This window comes from Hemiscyllium ocellatum, chromosome 40 (genome assembly GCF_020745735.1).
Source record: "Hemiscyllium ocellatum isolate sHemOce1 chromosome 40, sHemOce1.pat.X.cur, whole genome shotgun sequence".
In the NCBI taxonomy this organism is placed as follows: Eukaryota; Metazoa; Chordata; class Chondrichthyes; order Orectolobiformes; family Hemiscylliidae; genus Hemiscyllium; species Hemiscyllium ocellatum.
In genome coordinates, this window is record NC_083440.1 from 17,940,989 (window position 1) to 17,963,806 (window position 22,818).

The 22,818-nt window shown below is 44.6% G+C and overlaps 1 protein-coding gene across 6 annotated transcripts in view; it reads right to left on the reverse strand.

The window, feature by feature from the left end:
• The window catches only part of LOC132834532 (NACHT, LRR and PYD domains-containing protein 3-like), a 47,672-nt gene extending 31,858 nt beyond the window's left edge, over positions 1-15,814 (reverse strand). The window contains exons 1-6 of one of the 6 annotated variants that reach the window (XM_060853451.1): positions 15,746-15,798; positions 14,263-14,418; positions 11,489-11,690; positions 10,228-10,394; positions 7,555-7,620; positions 1,887-1,973 (exon numbers count right to left, since the gene is read on the reverse strand). In XM_060853451.1, coding sequence (XP_060709434.1) covers positions 1,887-1,896 — 10 coding nt within the window. In that variant the 5' untranslated portion in view covers positions 1,897-1,973; positions 7,555-7,620; positions 10,228-10,394; ... (1 more) ...; positions 14,263-14,418; positions 15,746-15,798. Of the gene's footprint in view, positions 1-1,886; positions 1,974-3,330; positions 3,383-7,554; positions 7,621-10,227; positions 10,395-11,488; positions 11,691-14,262; positions 14,419-15,745 lie in introns of those variants that run through there. The other 5 variants (XM_060853453.1, XM_060853455.1, XM_060853454.1 and 2 more) reach the window with 5 other exon arrangements.
• Positions 15,815-22,818: the final 7,004 nt, after the last annotated feature.

Below are 22,818 nucleotides of genomic sequence, written 5' to 3' on the forward strand. Positions count from 1 at the left end.
ATTAGCGTTCATTAGCAGAGGGATTGAATTCAAGAGTCGTGAAGTGATGTTGCAGCTGTACAGGACTTTGGTTAGGCCACATTTGGAGTACTGTGTGCAGTTCTGGTCGCCTCACTTTAGGAAGGATGTGGAAGCTTTGGAGAGGATGCAGAGGAGATTTACCAGGACGTTGCCTGGAGTGGAGAATAGGTCGCACAAGGATAGGTTGAGAGTTCTCGGCCTTTTCTCGTTGGAACGGTGAAGGATGAGGGGTGACTTGATAGAGGTTTATAAGATGATCAGAGGAATAGATGGAGTAGACAGTCAGAAACTTTTTCCCCGGGTACAACAGAGTGTTACAAGGGGACATAAATTTAAGGTGAAGGGTGGAAGGTATAGGGGAGATGTCAGGGGTGGGTTCTTTACCCAGAGAGTGGTAGGGGCATGGAATGCGCTGCCCGTGGGAGTGGTAGAGTCAGAATCATTGGCGACCTTTAAGCGGCAATTGGATAGGTATATGGATGGGTGCTTAATCTAGGATAGATGTTCGGCACAACATTGTGGGCCGAAGGGCCTGTTCTGTGCTGTATTGCTCTATGTTCTATGTCACCCCTCAGCCTCCGACACTTCAGGGAAAACGGCCCGAGTGTATTCAACCTCTCCCTCCTGCTCAAATCCTCTAATCCTGGCAAAATCCTTGTAAATCATTTCTGAACCCTTTCAAGTTTCACAACATCTTTCTGACAGGAAGAAGGAGATAAGAATTGCATGTAATATTCCAACAGTGGCCTAATCAATGTCCTGTACAGCCACAACATGACCTCCCAACTCCTGTACTCAACACTCTGACCAATAAAGGAAAGCATACTAAATGCCTTCTTCACTATCTTATCTATCTGCGACTCTACTTTCAAGGAGCTATGAACCTGCACTCCAAGGTCACTTTGTTCAGCAACAATCCCTCGGACCTTACTTCTCAGGGATAAATGCCATCTGCCACAGCTCTGCCCATCTGACCAACCCATCTTCATCTTCCTGCAACCATCTTGTTCACTATTAATCATCCCATCAATCTTGGTCTAATCCGCAAACTTGTTTAACATTTCCCCACATTTTCATCTAAACCATTTATGTATATAACAAACAATAAGGTTCCAGTACTGTTCCTTGTGGTACACCACTGGACACCATCCTCTGCCACGATTGCCCTTTGTGTCCTATTACTAAGCGAGTTTCTGATCCATCTCGCCACACTTCCTGAATTCAATGTGCTTTAACCTTCTCAGTCTCCTTTTAGGACCCTGTCCACAACTTTGGGGAAATCCACATAAAATTACATAACTGAAGTTCCCTCATCCACACACTTGATCATATTTTCCCAAAATGCTAATAAATTTGTTAGGCCTGACCTCCCTCTGATAAAGCCAGGCTGACTACCCTAAGTTAATGCCTTTCCAAGTGGATATTAATTCTCTCCTTCAGTGATATGAAATTCAGCGGTCTGTAATTTCCTGGTTCACCTTTATCACCCTTCTTGAAAAGTGGACCACATTAGTTATCCTCCAGGCCTCTGAAACTGCCCCCGTAGCCAGAGAGGAAATAAAAATGTGTCAGAGGCCCTGCAATTTCCTGCCTCACCTCCCACAGCAACAGATGTGTGTGTTTTTAAGCCAGACACAGCCTCCAATCATCCCCATTTCCTATGTCAAACTGTGCAAGTTCCTCAGAATCCCTTTTCCTGAATTCCGTGCCTATGTTCTCCTTTTCCAAAGTGAGGACAAAAGGTGGTCACTTCACTTCCGCCTTTCTACACAGCTTATCTTGTTTCCTCTACTGCCTGAGCTGCAGGTTCTTGTGCAGGATCAGGAGACCTTTTTTGTGCAGGTTACAGCAGCTTGTGAACCTACCTGGGTCCATTCGAACACTTTGGGAGATTTTGGACCTTCTTCCCTGTTTGATCCTTCAGCAATGTTGGTGACAAGTGTTCCTGGATTCTGTAATAAATATATATCAATTGAAGGGGTAGACAGAGATTATTGCAGCGAGGAGAACATTACCGTGTTCAAAAGGAAAGCATTCCCGTCCTTCCCAGATCAGCAAACTTATGACGAACTCTCAATCAGATTTTGTTTTGTTCATTCACAGGATGTGGGCATCATTGGCTAGACCAGCCTTTACTACCCATCCCTAATTACCCAGATGGCAGTTAAGAGCCAACAACATTGCTGTAGGTCTGGAGTCACATATAAGCCTGTCTGGGTGGGATGACAGTTCCCTTCCCGAAAGGAGATCAGTGAACCAGATGGGTCTTTCTGACAAAGAATAATGTTTCATGGTCACCATTAAGACTCAATTTCAGGTTTTTATTGAATTCAAAGTGGAAATGACAATCAGCTGCCCAGTCAACCCTGCACAGTCCTCTTCACTTAAAACTAGGAACTGACTTGTCTTCACTTTGGAGACACTTCCATTGTGCTGTGTGGCAGTACAACCACACTAAGTAGGTTGAACTCAAAACAGATCCAGGAAGTGAAACCTGAGAACCAAGTCGGCTTGTTGTAGCCCACCAGCAGAGAGGAACTGCCCTCAATTGTAATCTATAATGTCATGGATCTCTCACTCAGCTGTGGGACCAACACTCATTCAATGAAGAGACCAGGAGAGTGGTTCAGGAGACAAGAAAGTGTAGTGAGAAATGAGATATAAATCTGTTGAATGTGAACCAATAAACTCTTTATCAAACAACAGAGCAGACTGCATGAACTACGCACCTGCATTGGCTGAGCTCAGCCTCAATTTCACTGGGGTCTCCATCAACCTCCCCAGATCTCTCAGTCTGATCTCACTGGGATCCCCATCCTTCCCGGGTCTCACACAGTCTGATCTCACTGGGATCTCCACCATCCTCCCCCGGGTCACACACTGACTGACCTCACTGGGATCCCCATCCTCCCCCGGGGTCACACACTGTCTGATCTCATTGGTCACAAATCACACAGCACCAGGTTACAGTGCAACAGATGAATCTGAAAGTACCAGCTTTCGGAGCTCGCAGGCTACCTGAAGGAACAGCGCTCCAGAAGCTTGCACTTGAAAATAAATCCTGTTGGACTATAAGCTGGTGTTGTGAGATTTTTAGCCTTGTGCACCCCAGCCCAACACCAGCTCCTCAGCATGATCCCATTGAGATCCTCACCCTCCTGAAAAGGGACGGTCGGTATTTTTCCTTCCAAACTGCAGTTGGCCTTGCCGGACCAGTCTGTGTTTAGAATACCATTATAGTACGACACGTATCCTCACTATAACCCTCCCCGAAACCCACTCAGAGAGAACATTATTCTCATGTCTCACCTCCTCCACAATCCACCTGGAAATCCCCCCCACCGACGACAGCTGACACCCGCTTCCGGGTCTGCGCACTAGCCTACAGTCCGTGGGCGGGGCTTCCGTCAGGGCCTTTTCTGTTTGGCCCGTTGATCCGCCAATTACTACGCTCTCACCAATAGGAGGCAGAGGCGGGCGTTTTCCGTGAAAGGCCCTGAGTTTCGATCATTTGATTGGTCATGAGTTGAAGGAGCAGGGCGGGGATTGGTTAACAATTTCTGACTTCCAACATCTGCAGTTGTTTTTGTTGTGGGTTCAGTGGAGTTCAGAGTGAGGTAGAGAAAGAAACAGGAGAAAGTGATTGGCTTTGAAATTAGAAAGTGGGAGAGGGAATCATAAAGTTTTGTTTCCAGCACAGATACACACCACCCTTCAAATCTCCTGCCCCTTACTTTAAATCTCTTCTCATTACTGATACCACCCACCCACAAGGGAAAAGTTTCTTCCTTTCAACCCAATCTATACCCCTCATGATTTTGTAGAGCACGATCTGGTTCTCTCGCTGCCAACGCTGCTCAAAGGAAAACAACCCCAGACTATTGAGTCTCTCTTCAAAGTTGCAAGACTTCAGCCTCGGCAGCATCCTGGCGAATCTCCTTCTGTACTGTCTAGTGCAATCCCATCCTCCCTATTGTGTGACGATCAATACTGCACACAGCACTCCAGCTGTGGCCTAGCCATTGTCTTATACAGTTCCCCAGCTTCCTTCCTATTGTATTCAATGCCTAGTCTCAGAAAGATAAGTATCCCATATAGCTTCTTAACCACCTTGCCTACCTGCCCTGGTGTCCTCAAGGATCTATAGACATGCCTACTAATATCTCTCTGCTCCTGTGTACTTCCTGAGGTCTTACCATTCATTGTGTACTCCCTTCCCTTATTAGACCTCACAAAATGCATCCCCTCACATGTTTCAAGGTGAAATTCCATTTACACTGCTCTGTAGTCTAAGGCTTTGTCCCCATGACTTACTGCACTAATTGTCATATAACTTGCAAGTTACTAATCAAGCCTACATTTGTATCAAAATCATTAATGTACATAAAAAACAATTTGGGACTGGAGAAGCACAAGCAACCAGAATTAGAGGAAAATAGAACAAATTGAAATCACTGGAAAATCTCAGCAGGTCTTGCATCATCTGTGGTGAGAAATCAGAGCTAACATTTCTCGTTCAGTGTCACTGGACTTTTAAAACAAGGATCCCTGCTTCACAGGACTTAGTCAAATGATTTTTCCCTGACTTATTTACAATGCAAGTGTATCATTAAACAATGAATATAGGAGTTGGGAGATCGTCATGCAGCTGTACAGGACATTGGTTCGGCTACTTTTGGAATACTGTATTCGATTCTGGTCTCCTTGCTATAGGAAGGATGTTGTGAAATGTGAAAGAGCTTAGATAAGATTTACAAGGAAAATGCCAGAGTTGGACAGTTTGAGCTTTCTGGAGAAGCTGAGAAATTAGGCTAGGACTATTTTCCCTGGAGTGTCAGAGCAGAGGGGTGACCATATAGAGGTTCATGAAATCATAAGCGGGGATGGACAGGGTGCATAATCAAGGTATTTTTCCGTAGGGTAGGGGAGTCCAGAACTAGACAGCATAGCTCTAAGGTGAGAATGGAAAGAATTAAAAGGGATCCAAGAGGCAACATTTTCATGCATAAGATGGTACGTGTATGGAATGACCTGCCAGAGGAAGCGGAGGCTGGTACAGCTATAACATTTAGGCATCTGAGTGGGTACGCTGAGTTATATATGGGCCAAATGGGGCAAGATTAATATGGGATATCTGGTCAGCATGGACGAGTTGGACCGAAGAGTCTGTTTCCATTCTGTACATCTCTATGACTCTAACACTTGAGGATGAGGTCAGGTTTTTCAAACATTCATATCATCTTTTGACTCCAGATAGTTTTAAAACTGGAGCTCAGCTTCCACAATCATTTCTGGTGTATTTGAGCCCAGAACATTGCATTGATCTCTGGATTAATAAATCTAGCAATAAGGCCACAAGACCATCACCTCCACAGAAACTGAATGGCAGGACATGAGGTCAAATCCTGCTCCTGAGCCCGGGGAGGGATGCGGCTGGGGAATGAGCAACACGGGCGGGGGGTAACACATAACAGGAGGGGGGCCGGGGGGGGTGGGGGGTGGAGGAAGTGAGTGGGGCATGGAAGGAAGGGAGAGGAGGGTATGGAGAGTGTAGGGAAAGGGAGGGGGAAGGTATAGTGGGGAGTAAGGGTGGAGAGGAGGAAGTGGGGGAAAGAGGGAGGGTAAGAGGGAAGGGGGGGAGGGGAAGGGACAAGGAGAGGAGCACGGGGAGAAGGAGAGGGAAAGTGAGAAGCTTTTAGTTGTCATTTCTACCATATACAACTGATACAATAAAAACAAGAGAGTGTTCCTCCTGGACCGAGGGTGCTATATGGACAGCACAAAACTACAAAATCGTACACAGCATAAAGTGCATACAAAATACAAGTTACAGTGTAAAGAAGCATGATAGAAAAATGTCTCTTATCTAGCAGCAATACAAAAGAATTTCAAAGCAGAAAGAGTCCATTTATACTGTATTAAGGAGCCTGGTGGAAGAAACTGTTGCACAGTCTGGCCATGAGAGACCGAATGTTCTGGTATCTTCTGGCAGATGGCAGGAGGAAGAAGAGTTTGAGTGAGGGATGTGTGGGGTCTACCACAATGCTATTAGACTTTTGCATGCAGCATGTAGTGTAAATGTCTGTAATGGAGGGAAGACAGACCCTGATGATTCTCTCAGCTGTTCTCACTATCCGTTGTACGGTTTTACAGTTTTATAATCTGAGACGATGCAATCCCCAAACCAGGCAGTGATCCAGCTACTCAGGTTACCTTTGGAAATGAAGGTGGTCACTAATCATCCCAGAAGGTAATCCAGGTGAAACATCATTACCCCAGAGATATTTACAATGGACATCACTACAAAAGGAAATGGTCAGATGAATACGGGTGGCACGGTGGCACAGTGGTTAGCACTGCTGTCTCACAGCGCCAGAGACCCGGGTTCAATTCCCGCCTCAGGCAACTGTCTGTGTGGAGTTTGCATATTCTCCCTGTATCTCTGGTTTCCTCCCACAATCCAAAAATGTGCAGGTCAGGTGAATTGGCCATGTTAAATTGCCAGTAGAGTTAGGTGAAGGGGTAAATGTAGGGGAATGGGTGGGTTACTCTTCGGAGGGTCGGTGTGGACTTGTTGGGCCGAAGGGCCTGTTTCCACACAGTAAGTAATCTAATCTAATACATGGATGAAAGCTGACGAAACAAAAGGAAGGCTTACAGGAATACAGATGAAAAAGGGTATGTGAGGAACATTTGAACCAAATGACCAATTCCATGGCAAAGACCTAATGTCAATTCGGGGAGGCAGTGACCTCATGGTATGACCACTAGACTATTAATCCAGAAATTCAACTCATGTTCTGGGGATCTGGGTTGAAACCATGCCATGGCAGATGGTGGAATTCAAATTCAATGAACAACCTGGAATTAAGAGATAACGAAAACCATGGATTTATTGTTGATTGTTGAAAAAAGCTCCTCTGGTTCACTAATGTTCTTCAGGGAAAGAGTTCTGCCATCCTTCCCTAATCTAGTCTTTGTGAGATTACAGACCCACAGCAACGTGGTTGACTCTTACCTATTCTCTGGGCAAGGGATGGGCAACAGATACTGGCTGAGCTGGAGACGACCACACTCAGAGTGAATAAAGAAGTGCTGCAATTCACTTATTTTCACATCTCTGTCCTCTATCAGAAAGACATAACCAAATATGTCTAACTCAAAGTGTTGTTATTCTCAAATGCTATGTGCATGGGTCTAGACTTGAAAGTGTATCGGGATCCTGCTGGGTGTGTACAGGGGTTCACATGATAGCGGGATCCTCTGACTAAAAGTCATTCACAACAGTGACCAGCAGATTCATATGAAGAAATAATTCAACTCCCACCCATTTACAGCATACAGGAGAAACTGTATGAATTCTATGCAAAATGGTTGAGATTTGAAGGATGATCCAATTACTGAGAACTGTGTTTCCCAGCTTCTGAGCTTTAGATTATCTAATTATAAAACTCCAAATACATGGTTAAAATCAAACATTTTGTTTTACAGAAATGAAATACAATGCTTTAAGATTTCCATGTTGGTCATTACCTTTCAGGTGACTGGGTATTTCAGATAAACTTTGGACGGCATCCATATCATGAACTGGATCAGAACCTGTTCAAATTTAGATTTCATTAATTCAGATCTGAGTAATACTACAGCAAATTATAAAATGCTCCAATCTGACATCAAATAACGAGAGACTTTACTGTTTCTTGTTCCTCTATTTCTTTCAGTTTTTATCCAAATTTGGCAACCCATGATGCATTTTTACAAAGGCTTCCCACATCACCCTTTGGGCCTGACAGCTATTCCCAATCACCAGGTTAAGCAGCAATTTGGAACTGTCTGCCCATTTCCCTTTTCTGCAAGTTCAGTCATTTCCTGTAAAGAATAATCATGTGCAGATCGAGTAGTGGAGTGAAATATAAACACTGTGAATGCGAAGGAAATGATCTCCTCAGAAATGGGATTCCCGAGTTATTTTGAGTGTGGAAAACAATCACTGCGCCATATCTTGATCTCCCACGGTGAATACAGGTGAGTATATTGTAAATATCTTCTGGAAAGAGGGACCTAAAGTAGGCCATTTCATCCTCAAACACAGTTTGTCCATCAACTTTACCTCAGTTGGGACAGGAAGCAACCTGTTCTGATCAGGAGCAAAACAGTGAAGGACAAAGTGACCCTCAAGTCTAATTATGGTTTAATTGAAATATTAAAATTATGGTTCAGGTCAATGACCTTTCTCTGGAAAGCACTTCACTTATTGGCCTCATACCTTCGTCAAAGGCATTGTTTAGGAGGACAATTATTTCAGTTCCAAACATTCACTGTAACAGTTTCTCGGTGTTGTGTCCTGGGGCCAACTTTGTTTAACCATGTTAAAAATCACAACCCCAGGTTATAGTCCAACAGGTTTAATTGGAAGCACACTAGCTTTCGGAGACGCTCCTTCATCAGGTGATAGTGGAGGGCTCGATTGTAACACAGAATTTATAGCAAAAATTTGCAGTGTGATGTAACTGAAATTATACATTGAAAAATTGATTGCCTGTTAAGCCTTTCATCTGTTAGAATACAGTGATAGTTTCACTTCTTACATGTATAAATCACAAAACCCTTTTTTTTTAAAAGTTGCATTCTCGGGTTAGCTGTTAACAATGGTGATAGCTAGACAATATGTTGAAGGTGTTAGCCCCCTGTGTTCTCTGTCTATGACCTGATGTTTAGATTGATTCTAATCTAAAAAGTGAGATAACAGAGTTTTACATAAATTCATGCAGTTTTTGAGCTCAGAGGTCTACATGAATGTATGCAGTTTTTGAGCAAAGTGGAATGCAACTCTGCAAGTACAAATTCACCACACATGTGTGTGTCTGTCTGGGGTGGGGGTTGTGAGTGTGAGAAAGAGAGTGTGTGTGTGTGTGTGTGTGTGTGGTTGGTGCAGAGTGTCTTAAGTCTGTGAGGGGGTGCATGTGGGAGTGTGTATGTCTATAAGGGTGTGTGAGGGTGTCTGTGTGCGTGTCTGTGTGTACCTGTGTCCATGTGTATGTGAGAGTGTGTGTGTGCATGTGTAGTGCAATGGTGATCACCTGTAATGTGACATGAACCCAAGGTCCCGGTTGAGGCCCTCCCTATGGGTTCAATAACATATGTTACCATTTACATTTCTCATTCAATCCCATGACCATCTCCAATTTACCCACTATCACACCGAGACTGATTCAAACACACCCACCACTGATTAGGTGAAAGTAGGGGAAATATGAGGGAGTGGACAAACTTGGAGGGAACACCAATTCCTGTGGTACAAGATATTAAAATGGCTGAGAAAATGCCTATCCCAATCAATATATGCTTGTGCTATAGTATGTAGAACTCAATCTCATTCTCCCTTTGTTATCTGACTCATGAAGAAAGTACAGGTTTGTTGCTGGTCCTATCTCTGCACATGTCCATTCTTGTGGGAAATAGGATGATTTTAACTGTTCAGTCAGTTAAGATGTATGAACTGAATTGCACCAGCATCTTTATTTTACCTGTGAGCAATGCCTTTTTAAGATAGTACTTTTGCAAAAATCACTGGCTATCGAATGATCGAGTCACAGTCAAATATTCCAATTAGTCCTTGCCAAACATTATCCGAAACTAAAACTAATCCCACCTCTCTGCTCCTGGCCCATTTCCCTCCAAACCTTTCCTGGTCATGTACTTATCCCAATGCCTTATAAGATTCATCCCTGAAGCCTTCAGAAAGTCTGACAGCAATTTAAACTGACTTTTCAAACTATTAATTTAAATGCATCAGAAAAGTTAGCTTAAACATGAGCAAAAAGATTAATTTGGGGGAAGAAATTGGTAAAGTCTGTCATATGGGAAGGTCTGTCCTGTTTTCTGTTGTAAAATATTGAAAATTTTGTTAAAACCGTGAAAACTAACTTTTCCTTATATTTAATCGACTTAGGAGACAAGTGGCTTCTTATCTGTGGTTCTGAAAGCTCTGAACTACTGTGTTTTTTCTTATTTCATGTCTGGGTTTGTTGTGGACGAAAGGATTGTGATTCATTAATAATGCCAATATTATAGCAGCGGGAGGCTGTCAGGATAGTGGAACATAACACTTCAGTCTTTTTCTTCTTCCAGTATTTCTTTTGCTGTTTTTCTATGAAGGTTATGATTTATATATATTTGGAATCCATCATGTGTCCCTCCACTTACCGAATGTTCTTTTCCACTGAAAATCCTCTCACATGTTAACAATGAGCTGACTCCATCCACCCCTTCTTCAGTCGCCTGTTTAAGTCCGTCCCCATAAAATTTTGTCAGCTGGAGCAGCTGGGCATTTCTATACTTGGTTAAGAAACCAGTGATTGTGAAGTCTGGATCTGTGAACACAAATAAATATAACACACATTATCAACTTTCAAATCAGTGGCTATAATTCCTTATACTGAGTAACTAAATATATATGTGTGAACCACATGATGAAGAACAGTCTTCAAACCGGTACAATCTGCCTGTTCCTACTCTTCAAAATTGATCATATTTACCAAACACGACTTATCTTCAGCTTACCTGGTACAGCCTCTTCTGATCACCTCATTCACTGCTAAGTTTCAGTAATTTCACCTTGAAATATAAATTCTGGAGTTCCTTACAAAGCATCCTCTTTAACCAATTCAGTCACTCCTGAACAGCTTTCAAAACCCGTCAAGAAATGTATTGTCTTCTTCCTTCTTAGCCAGACAAATTTTTTTAAATCTCTACTTTCATTTCATTTAGAAGGACTGACTTTGCTCAGCCTCTAAAATGTCTGCCACAGATCATGTGATTTACAACTTGGTCACAAGTTCAAAAAGTGGATTGCAGAGAGACATAACTAGACAGGCTACCCTTGTGGGAAATCTTTCCTGTCATCATATGAAGACAGTGAAAGGTTTGAACCAAAGATGTATTGTGTCTACAGAGATGCTGAAAACAACTCTCCATCTCCAAGCACATGCTCAATGGATTTGGCCTGAAAGCCAGAAACTCCTTCATTAACAAGAACAGCTTATCAATGAGCCCCCTCCCCACCATTAACCTTTGATGGCCAGCATCAAGGAAATTCACCACAGCTTGTTCGAACTTAAATCACTGTTTATGGATAGAAGGGGAAGAAAATAAAGGGATTCAACTGGTCTCTCTCGCTCTCTCCCTTGTCCATTACACCTTCCCATTCTTTAACTGTATACATGGTGTATATTTAAATATAATCCTTGAAAACAAGTTTGTGCTCCTGAACTCTCACTTAGTGTGTATTAATACTGAAATTCTCTCTTTTTTTCACTCGACTGAAGTAGCAATCAGGGTCTGTTTCTAATGAATCCCATGGAGATCTAAACACTTCCTTATAGCTAATGCGTCACACCACCCAGAAGACCACGCAGAAGGTACATGGGAATGTCATCGCCATGAGTTTCCCCACCAAGTTACACACCTTCCAGACTTGGCCTTCCTTCATTGCAGGGTCAAAATCATCGAACTTCCAACTAAACAGTTTCATTGCCAGTATTGAACTCCCAGTCAGATTGGCTGATCCTCTTCACACAGATTCAAAGTCATTGCTGATGATGGCTTGATCTAGTCAATGGACCAATGTAATGTCACTGGGTACAAGCTAATACGTTGGGACATAGCAGCTGGAGGAATTTAAGTTTAATTCATTAGTCAGAGCAGGAATTGAAACCTAGACAAGAAACTATCACTCACCGTTGTAAAATACCACCTCAATCACTAATGGTGTTTAAAGACATCTAAGACTTCCTTAACTGGTCTGGCCTGCGTGTGACTCCATAGCAACAGTACTATGTTTAAATTATAAATGCCCACTGGACTGGCTAATCAAGTCACTCAGTTCAAGGATAATTAGAGGGTTGCATGGTGGTTCACTGATTAGCACTGTTGCCTCACAACACCAGAGGCCTGGGTTTGATTCCAACCTTGGGCAACTGTCGGCGTGGAGTTTGCACGCTCTCCCATGTATGCATGGGTTTCCTCCCACAATCCAAAGACGTGTCGGGTGGATGAACTGGCCACGCTAATTTGCCCAAAGCATTCAGGAATCTGTAGGTTAGGTGCACTAGTCAGGTGCAAGTGTCGAGTAATAGGTTGGGGAATGGGAGAGTTACTCTTCAGAGGGTCAGTGTGGACTTGTTGGGCCAAATGGCCTGTTTCCATTCTATCAGGATTCTATGATTCTACAGATAGGCAATAATGCAAACTCACTTCAAGTACTCGAGAACATGAACATTTCCCTCCTGCTCAAGGCCTTAACCTGCATTGATTTGTCTCATAATCCTTTCCATGAACAGACCAGTGTAAAATGATCCAGAAATTATCAACCCTCAATCTTGTCAATTCCTACTTGTGCTGATTAGAGTATTCCTTCTATAAACACAATTAGTGGGCGACACCGTGGCACAGTGGTTAGCAATGCTGCCTCACAGCGTCTGAAAGCCGGGTTCAATTCCCGACTCAGGCGACTGACTGTGTGGAGTTTGCACGTTCTCCCCGTGTCTGCGTGGGTTTCCTCCGGGTGCTCCGGTTTCCTCCCACAGTCCAAAGATATGCGGGTCAGGTGAATTGGCCATGCTAAATTGCCCGTAGTGTTAGGTAAGGGGTAAATGTAGGGGTATGGGTGGGTTGCGCGTCAGTGTGGACTTGTTGGGCCGAAGGGCCTGTTTCCACACTGTAAGTAATCTAATCTAATTACAATGTTCTTCCCTTTGGTACTGGGGAGGTGCTTACCCTTCATGACCTGGTCTAACAGTCCTTCTAACTTACTGACCACAAAATCTTCAACTTTTTTTTTTCTTTTTCCTTTGTCCCAGTTGCTTCTCACTGATGCCCCACGTGGGGTGGCCTCCTTCATGTCTCACTGTTGTTCAGGAAGACCCTGTTCTGAATCACTACCTCCACTCACTTTCCAATTCCCAATACCAGTTACCAACTGGACACTTCCAGTACGACCTGTGACTGTAACAACTTTCAACGTAGAGTCAGAGTCATACACCACAGAAAAGGCCCTGGGCTGTTGTGTCTATACTGACAGAACTACCACTAAAAGTGCACTAATCCCAATTTCTTGCACTTGTCCCATATCTTTGATTGTTGTGATATTTCAAGTGCTCGCCCAATTTCTTTTTTAAAAAGGTTATAGGATTTCCAGCTTCCATTGCCTGCCTAGGCAGGACATTCCAGATTCCCATCGCTAAGTGAAAAGGATTTTTTTCCCTCAAATGCCCTCTGACTCTCCTGCCCTGACCCAAAACTCTGACCCTCTTGTGATTGTACCTTCAACCCAGGGGAGCAGCTGCTCGATATTCACCCTGGCTATACTCCTCATCTTGTTGTTTCTTCCAAAGTGCACCTTATCAGGGATAAATGCCTTCTGCCACTGCTCTGCCCATCTGACCAACACATCTCCACCTTCCTGTAACCATCTCCTTCACTGTTAAATACGCCATCAATCTTGGTCTTGTCTGCAAACTTGTTTAACATTTTCCTACATTTTCATTTAAACCATTTATGTATGTAACAAACAATAAGGGTCCCAGTACTGATCCTTGTGATACACTGCTGGACACCATCCTCCAGTCACGATTGCCCTTTGTGTCCTATTACTAAGCGAGTTTCTGATCCATCTCGCCATGTTTCCTGAATTCCATGTGCTTTAACTTGCTCAATCAATCAGTCTCCCTTGAAGGACCCTGTCAAAAATCTTTGTGCAAATCCACATAAACCAAATCAACTGAACTTCCACACACCTTTCAAGCATTATAACAAATCTGTTAGGCCTAACCTCCCTCTGATGAAGCCATCTTCAGTTAATGTATGCCTTTCCAAGTGGATATTAATTCTCTCCTTCAGTGATTAAAAAAAAAACTCGATGGTCTATAATTTCCTTGTTCTTTTTTGTCATCCTTCTTGGAAAATTAACCACATTAGCGATCCTCCAAGTCCTCTGGCACCTCCCCGGTAAGTAATTAGAAATTCATGTCAGAGGCCGTGCAATTTCCTGCCTCGCCTCCCACAGCAACAGATTTGTCTGTTTTTAAGCACACAGAGACTCCAGTCCCTCCCATTTCCTATGTCAAACTGTGCAAGTTCCTCATAGTACATTTTTCTGAATTCCATGCCAATGTTCTCCTTTTCCAGGGTGGTCACTCACTTCCCCCTTTCTACACAACTCATCTTGTTCCCTCTTCCTACCTGAGCTGCAGGTCCTTGTGCAGGTTCAGGGGACCTTTTTAAGACAAAAAAGATGTGTTACATCAGCTTGTGAACCCAACTGGGTCCATTCTAACACATTGGAACTTCTTCCCTGTTTGATCCTTCAGTATTGCCGGTGACATGTGTTCCTGGATTCTGTAATAAATATATATATCAACTGAAGAGGTAGACGGAGAATATTGCAGTGAGAAGAACATTGCTGTCTTAAACAATAAAGCATTCCCTCCTTCCCCATATCATCTCAAATGATGAATTCTTTAGATCAGATTTTCTTTTGCATTCATTCACAGGTTGTGGGCATCATTGACTAGACCAGCATTTACTGCCTATTCCTAACTACCCAGATCGCATGTAAGAGTCAACCAAATTGTTGTAGGTCTGGAGTCACATATAAGCCTCTATGGGTAGGAGGGTAGTTCCTTTCCCTAAAAGAGATCAGTGAACCAGATAGGTCTTTCTGACAAAAGATAATGTTTCATGGTCACTGTTAGGACTCTGAATTTCAGATTTGTATTGGATTTGTATTGAATTCAAATACAACAAACTGCAATTGCAGGATTAAACCCAGATACCCAGACATTAGCTGGTGTCTCTGGATTAGCAGTCTAGTGATAGTGCTACTTCCTTATCTGTGACAGTGACAGCAGCCTTGTGAAATCCTGTCAGTCCCACTGATCTCCACAACCCAATTCCAGGTGGCTCCCATCAGTCCTGACTCAACACTGGCAGCATTCATTGGCAAACAGTGCAAGCTAACGCCAGATTTCTTCCTGACACAGAATATTCTGCAGGCAATTCCAGAAGCACTGCAATGTGGAGAATTGTTAACTGGCTCTGAGGTGGCTGAACACACCAGTTACACAAAACAACCATGATAGCTTCATTAAAAAAAACAAATTGGATGAATCACCAGACATTGACTTGGGCACTAGAAATGACAATCAGCTGGCCAGTCAACTCTGCACAGTCTTCTTCACTTATAGCTCAGAACTGACAAGTGGAAACAAAATCTTGTCTTCACTTTGGGGATACCCTCCATTCTGTCTGATTTCATTGGGAATCATCGTCCCCAGGGTCACACACTGTCTGATCTCATTGGTTACAAACCACGCAACACCAGGTTATAGTGCAACAGGTTAATCTGACAGTACCAGCTTTCGGAGCTCACTAACTACCTGATGAAGGAGCAGCGAACCAACAGCTTGTACTCGCAAATAAACCCTGTTGGACTATAAGCTGGTGTTCTGTGATTTTTTAACTTTGTCCTCCACAGTCCAACCCCAGCTCCTTCTCATCATGACCCCATTGGGGCCTCCACCCTCCTGAAAAGGGACGGTCATTATTCTTCCCTCCAAACTACAGTTGGACTTCATGTGTTTGTGACACCATTACTGTATGACCAGTTATCCTCACTGCAGTCCTCCCGGAAACACTCTGAGTGAATATTAACCCAATTTCTCACCGTCCCTATGATCCACTCGGAAATCTCTCTCACGCCAGCTTCCGTATCTGCACACTAGCCTGAAGTGCATAAGCGGGACCTCTGTCAACAATTGGTCCAAATTGTTGCCCATCAGCATTCTCTAACCAATAGGAACTAGAGGCCGGACCTTCCCGTGAACGTTCCTTGCGTTCCCACGATCTAATTGGCCACTGTTTGAAGGAATGGGGCGGGGATTGGTTGGTAATTGGAATGCGGAAGGTAGGGGGTAGATCGTGGAACAAGATCCGAGGAAGGTTTCCTGGATCCGAAACGTTTCATCTGATTCAGCCCAGTCTGTAGCCTTAAGATTTTGTAGACCACAATCTGGTCCTCTTGCTGTCTGTTCTTCTCGAAGGAAAACAACCCCAGACTATCTAGTCTCTCTTCAAAGCTGCAACAGCCTGGTGAATCCCCTTTTGTCCCCTACAGTGCAATCGCACACTTCCTATTGTGTGACCAGTACTGCACACAGTACTCCAGCTGTGGCCTACCCATTGTCTGATACAGTTCCCTAACCTCCTTGCTATTGTATTCAGTGCCTAGTCTCAGAATGGTAAGTATCCCATATAGCTTCTTAACCACCTTGCCTACCTGCCCTCAAGGATATATGAACATGCCTACCAATGTCACTCTGCTCCTCTGTGCTTCCTGAGGTTTTGCCATTCATTATGTACTCCTTTCCCTTGTTAGACCTCACAAAATGCACCCCCTCACGTGTTTCAGGATGAAATTCCATTTGCACTGCTCTGTAGTCTGAGGCTTTTGTCACCATTACTTACTACACTAATTGCCATTTTGCCTGCAAGTTACTAATCAAACCAACATTTGTATCAAACTCATTAATGTACATAAAAATCAATTTGGGACTGGGGAAGCACAAGCAACTAGAATTACAGGAACACAGAAATGTTGAAACACACAAAAATTTGAAATCACTGGGAAATCTCAGCACGTCTCATCTGTGGTGAGAAATCAGTGCTAATATTTCTGGTCCAGTGCCACTTGACTTTTAAAGCAAGGATCCCTACTTCACAGGAATCAATCAAATGATTTTTCTCTGACCTATTTCCAATGCAAGTATATCATTTTAACAAAAGAAACCAAAACTGCATGAATATAGGAGTTGGAAGTTCACGTTGCAGCTGTACAAGACATTGGTTCGGCTACTTTTGGAATACTAATTTAATTCTGGTTTCCCTGCTGTAGGAAGGATGATGTGAAAGGGTTTAGATAAGATTTACAAGGATGTTGCAGGGTTGGACAGTTTGAACTTTAGGGAGAGGCTGACTATTTAGGCTGGGACTATTTGCCTTGGAGTCTCAGAGCAGAGAAGTGACCATATAGAGGTTCAAGAAATCATGAGGTGGGGGGGGGGGGGGGTGGACAGGGTGCACAATCCAGGTGTTTTCCTGCATGGTTGGGGAGTCCAGAACTAGACAGCATAAGTTTAAGGTGAGAGTGGAAAGAATTAAAAAGGACGTAAGGGGCACCGTGTTCATGCATAGGATAATACGTGTACGGAATGACCTGCCATAGGAAGTGGAGGCTGGTACAGCTATAACATTTAAAAAGTATCTGACTGGGTACTTGAGTTATATATGGGCCAAGTGCTGGCAAATGGAAGAAGCTTAATTTTGGATATCTGATCAGCATGGGCGAGTTTGACCAAAGGGTCTGTTTCCATTCTGTACATTTCTATAACACTTGAGGACTAGGTCAAGTTTTTCAAACAAGCATGTCATCTTTAGACTCCGGGTATTTTTAATTTTGAGCCCAGAATATTGCATTGATCCTTGGATTAATAAATCTAGCAATAAAGCGAAAGTGAGGACTGCAGATGCTGTAGGTCAGAGTTAAGATTAGAGTGGTGCTGGAAAAGCACAGCAGGTCATGCACCATCCGAGGAGCAGGAAAATCGACGTTTCGGGCAAAAGCCGTCCAGCAGGAATGAGAGCCTCCGGGTGGAGAGATAAATGGGAAGGGGGGTGGGGCTGCGGAGAAGGCAGCTCAGGAGATAGATCGGAGAGGAGGGTGGAGTGAATAGGTGAGAAGGAAGAGTCACAGGTTGGACAGGTCATGATGATGGTACTGAGTTGGCAGATTGGAACTGGGGTAAGGTGGGGGGAGGGGAAATGAGGAAACTGGTGAAGTCCATATTGATGCCATGGGGTTGAAGTGTTCTGAGGCAGAAGATGAGGAGTTCTTCCTCCAGGTGTCAGGTGGTGAGGGAGCGGCGGTGGAGGAGGCTCAGGATCTGCATGCCCTTGGCAGAGTGACAGGGGAGTGGAAATGTTCAGCCACGGGGCATTGGGGTTGCTTGGGGTGGGTGTCGCGGAGATATTCCCTAAAACGCTCTGTGAGAAGGTGCCCTGTCTCCCCCATGTAAAGGATACCGCATCAGGAGCAATGGATGCAATAAATGACATTGGTGGATGTGCAGGTGAAACTTCAATGGATGTAGAAGGCTCATTTGGGGTCTTGGGTGGAAGTGGGGTGGGGTGGGTGGTATGAGTGCAGATTTTGCAATTCCTGCGATGGCAAGGGAAGGTGCCAGAAGGAGAGGGTGAGTTGTTGGGGGGCATGGACCTGACCAGGTGGTCATGGAGGGAATGGTCTTTTTGAAAGTGGAAAGGGGTGGAGAGGCAAATATGTCCCTGGTGGTGGGGTCTGTTTGTGGTGGCTGAAATGTCAGCGGATGATGCGGTTTATGTGGAGGTTGGTGGAGTGGAAGGTGAGGACCAAGGGGGTTCTGTCTTTGTTGCAGTTAGAGCAGTGGGGTCTGACGTCGGAGGTGCGGCACGTGGATGAGATGCATCTTCAACCACATCGGAATAGAAATTATGGTCTTTAAAAAAGGAGGCCATCTGGTGTATCCTGCAGTGGAACTGGTCCTCCTGGGAGCAGATACGGTGGAGGCAGAGGAATTGTGAATGCGGAATAGCATTTTTGCAAGAGGTGGAGTGGGAAGAGGTGTAATCCAGGTAGCTGTGGGAGTCGGTGGATTTGTAAAGAATGTCAGTGTTAAGTCGGTCATAATTGATGAAGATTGGAGGTTCAGGAAGAGGTCTTGGGCCACTCAATTGGGCCACTGGCCAAAAGAGCACAGTGTAAGGTCCCTGCCCATGGAAATATGATATAGTAATAAGACTGGGGCAGAGGGTAGTTCTCTCAAAGGGCAGTTCTCATCAAGCAGACCTTGAAGGAAGCACATCTCATCAGTTGGTGCCCAGAGAGCAGTCTTCATTGAACAGTCCTCACCAGGCAGGTGAAAGGTGGACCAGAAGAATAAAAAAAGGAAGTCATAAAAAAGAGTTCCTGGTCACCTCGATGAGATGTTCATGTTCCCAGTGCTTTAATGAAATTGGAATATTTCATGTCGATCGTCTGTTTGTCCTCTGGTATCAGTACTGATACCAATTGTCACTGTTGAAACTTCCTTTATCACCCTCTTATAGAAAGGGTGTCGTGAAATTTGAAAGGGTTCAGAAAAGATTTACATGGACGTTTCCAGGGTTGGAGGGTTTGAGCTGTAGAGTCCCTTGAGTGTGAAGGCTGAGGGGTGACCTTATAGAGCTTTATAAAATCATGAGGGACACGGATAGGCTAAATAGATAATATCTTTTCCTTGGAGTGGAGGAGTTCACAACCGGAGAACGTAGGTTTAGGGTGAGAAGGAAAAGATTTAAAAGTGATGTAAGGGCAACTTTTTCACGCAGAGTGTAATGCATGTATGGAATGAGCTGGAGCGGAACTGATAGAGTCTGGTTTAATTACAACACTTAGACGCATCTGGATGGGTATATGAATAGGAAGGGTTAAGTGGGATATGGGCCAAGTGCTGGCAAGTAGGATTAGATAATTTTGGATATCTGGAGGGCATGGATGAGTTGGATCAAAGGGTCTGTTTCCGTGCTGTACATCTCTGTGACTCTAGAATTAACTAATGCATCAGACTGAAACGGATGCTTTGCAAATTCAATAAACCATGAAAAAATTACTTACAAATTGTCAACTGTCTGTCTTAGGTACCTGTGATCATGAGCACCCCAAAAAAATCAACAACAGCGTATCATTTGGAAGAATTATGTTAGATATCAAGTGAGGCCTTTCTTGCCTTTGAGACCATCATGTCACCTTACCAACCAAATCCTGGGGGCTGAGATGAGATTATTACTTGTAAATGGCAAGAGACTTATTAATGGGGATTATTGATTCTTATGATGATTATTATTACTTGATCTTTTCTCATTAATACACAGTATCTTATTCTACTACATTCCGAATGGAAACTAGGTGTCAAGACCTTCTGACACAAATGTTAGTGAATCCCTGTGATACCAGGTCAGCACTTACTGCTCTGGACATCTACCTTGGACACCCAGCATCACCATCTCAAGGCGTGCTGAACTGGCAACAGCCACATGCACCCCATGTCAATGGACACTGGCATCCAACATGTAGCATCTGACATGTGCTATCCTTTGCATCATCGCAGCACAACAACTACCTTCTTAGAATCCGTATTTATACTGCCAGACTGCTAGGACTATTTACCAAAAAGAACAGGGAACCAGTTCACAGACTAAATGAGGCTGCATCTCTATTGATGTCATAACACTCACTGTCTTGTGCCTCCCCAGTGTGTTGTTTTGCCTTTTTGCATTTTGGCCCCTCAGCTTGACCTTAAAGATCACAATATGTTATCTTGCTGTGCTGTTTAGTGAAAGCAGCTTCGGCAGCAACTGTAGGGAGAAAACAGAGTTAACATTCCAAGTTCTGGTGACTTTTCATCAGAATGCCAAACATGCTGTATATTTTACAGGCAGTTGATCATGCTTCAAAAACTAATGAAAGTATGTCTCAGTCAAATCTGGGATGTCTCCCTTCAGTCTAGCTGTACAAGGTGTACAATAAGTCAAAGGCAGTATCTGACGTCTGTCCAGCTGTTTGGATGTGTCAGAGAGCTAGCTGATCAACAACAGTCAGGATAAGGGAATTGCACATCTTCAGTGCCTTCCAGTGGGTCACAGACTGCCTTTTGGATCCTGGTACAACCTGTTGTGGAACACAGTCGGGGCGCTCTTTGTCCCCGACACATAATTCTTCCAAATGATACACTGTTGTTGATTTTTTGGGGTGCTCATGATCACAGGTACCTAAGACAGACAGTTGACAATTTGTAAGTAAACACAGACATCTATTATAAACCGACTGACTCCCACAGCTACCTGGACTACACCTCCTCCCACCCTGCCCCCTGCAAAAACGCCATCCCATATTCCCAATTCCTTCGTCTCCGCTGCATCTGCTCCCAGGAGGACCAGTTCCAACACCGCACAGCCCAGATGGCCTCCTTCTTCAAGGACCGCAGATTCCCCCCAGACGTGATCGACGATGCCCTCCACCGCATCTCCTCCACTTCCCGCTCCTCCGCCCTTGAGCCCCGCTCCTCCAACTGCCACCAAGACAGAACCCCACTGGTTCTCACCTACCACCCCACCAACCTCTGCATACAATGTATCATCCGCCATCATTTCCGCCACCTCCAAACGGACCCCACCACCAAGGATATATTTCCCTCCCCTCCCCTATCAGTGTTCCGCAAGGACCACTCCCTTCGTGACTCCCTCGTCAGATCCACACCCCCCACCAACCCAACCTCCACCCCCGGCACCTTTCCCTGCAACCGCAGGAAATGTAAAACTTGCGCCCACACCTCCACACTCACTTCCCTCCAAGGCCCCAAGGGATCCTTCCATATCCGCCACAAGTTCACCTGTACCTCCACACACATCATCTATTGCATCCGCTGCACCCGATGTGACCTCCTCTATATTGGTGAGACAGGCCGCTTACTTGCGGAACGCTTCAGAGAACACCTCAGGGACGCCCGGACCAACCAACCCAATCACCCCGTGGCTCAACACTTTAACTGTCCCTCCCACTCCACCGAGGACATGCAGGTCCTTGGACTCCTCCACCGGCAGAACATAACAACACGACGGCTGGAGGAGGAGCGCCTCATCTTCCGCCTGGGAACCCTCCAACCACAAGGTATGAATTCAGATTTCTCCAGTTTCCTCATTTCCCCTCCCCCCACCTTGTCTCAGTCGGTTCCCTCAACTCAGCACCGCCCTCCTAACCTGCAATCCTCTTCCTGACCTCTCCGCCCCCACCCCACTCCGGCCTATCACCCTCACCTTGACCTCCTTCCACCTATCCCACCTCCATCGCCCCTCCCCCAAGTCCCTCCTCCCTACCTTTTATCTTAGCCTGCTTGGCTACTCTCTCTCATTCCTGATGAAGGGCTTATGCTCGAAACGTCGAATTCTCTATTCCTGAGATGCTGCCTGGCCTGCTGTGCTTTGACCAGCAACACATTTTCAGCTGTGATCTCCAGCATCTGCAGACCTCATTTTTTACTCGAGCTCTTTGTCCAGCTAATTCTCTCAAGAGAATGGAGTCTGATCTATCCTTTGGCTCCATCCACTAAAAGTCAAGAAGGGTGATTAGGGCTACTGCAGCAGGAGGGAACATGGGAATTTAATTGTGGGATCGCAGTCAGATGGCTTTGATGCAAAGGAAATTACAATGCTGAAAGGGGATAACTCAATATATAAGATGGGGAGATGATAGAGAGTAGGAAAGGGTTATGCGAGGTGAGGGGAAAGAGATGGAATCCAATGCAGATCTCTGGCTAACCACTGAGCCACTGGACTGCCATTTGTTTGAGAATGCATCGAAGACTGTGAATCTCTCACATTGCACAACTGCTTCATGGTTCAAAGAATGTCCTTGGAGACAGAGAGCAGTTTGTCTAATCCATTGCAATATTGACTTTGAGATATTACAGAAAGAGATGGACATGCACGGGTTTGACCCGCTTCCGCCATTCATGTTGCAACTGTATAAGACTCTGGTGCGGCCTCATCTGGAGTATTGTGTGCAGTTTTGGTCGCCATACTATAGGAAGGATGTGGAGGCATTGGAACGAGTGCAGAGGAGGTTTACCAGGATGTTGCCTGGAATGAAAGGAAAATCTTATGAGGAAA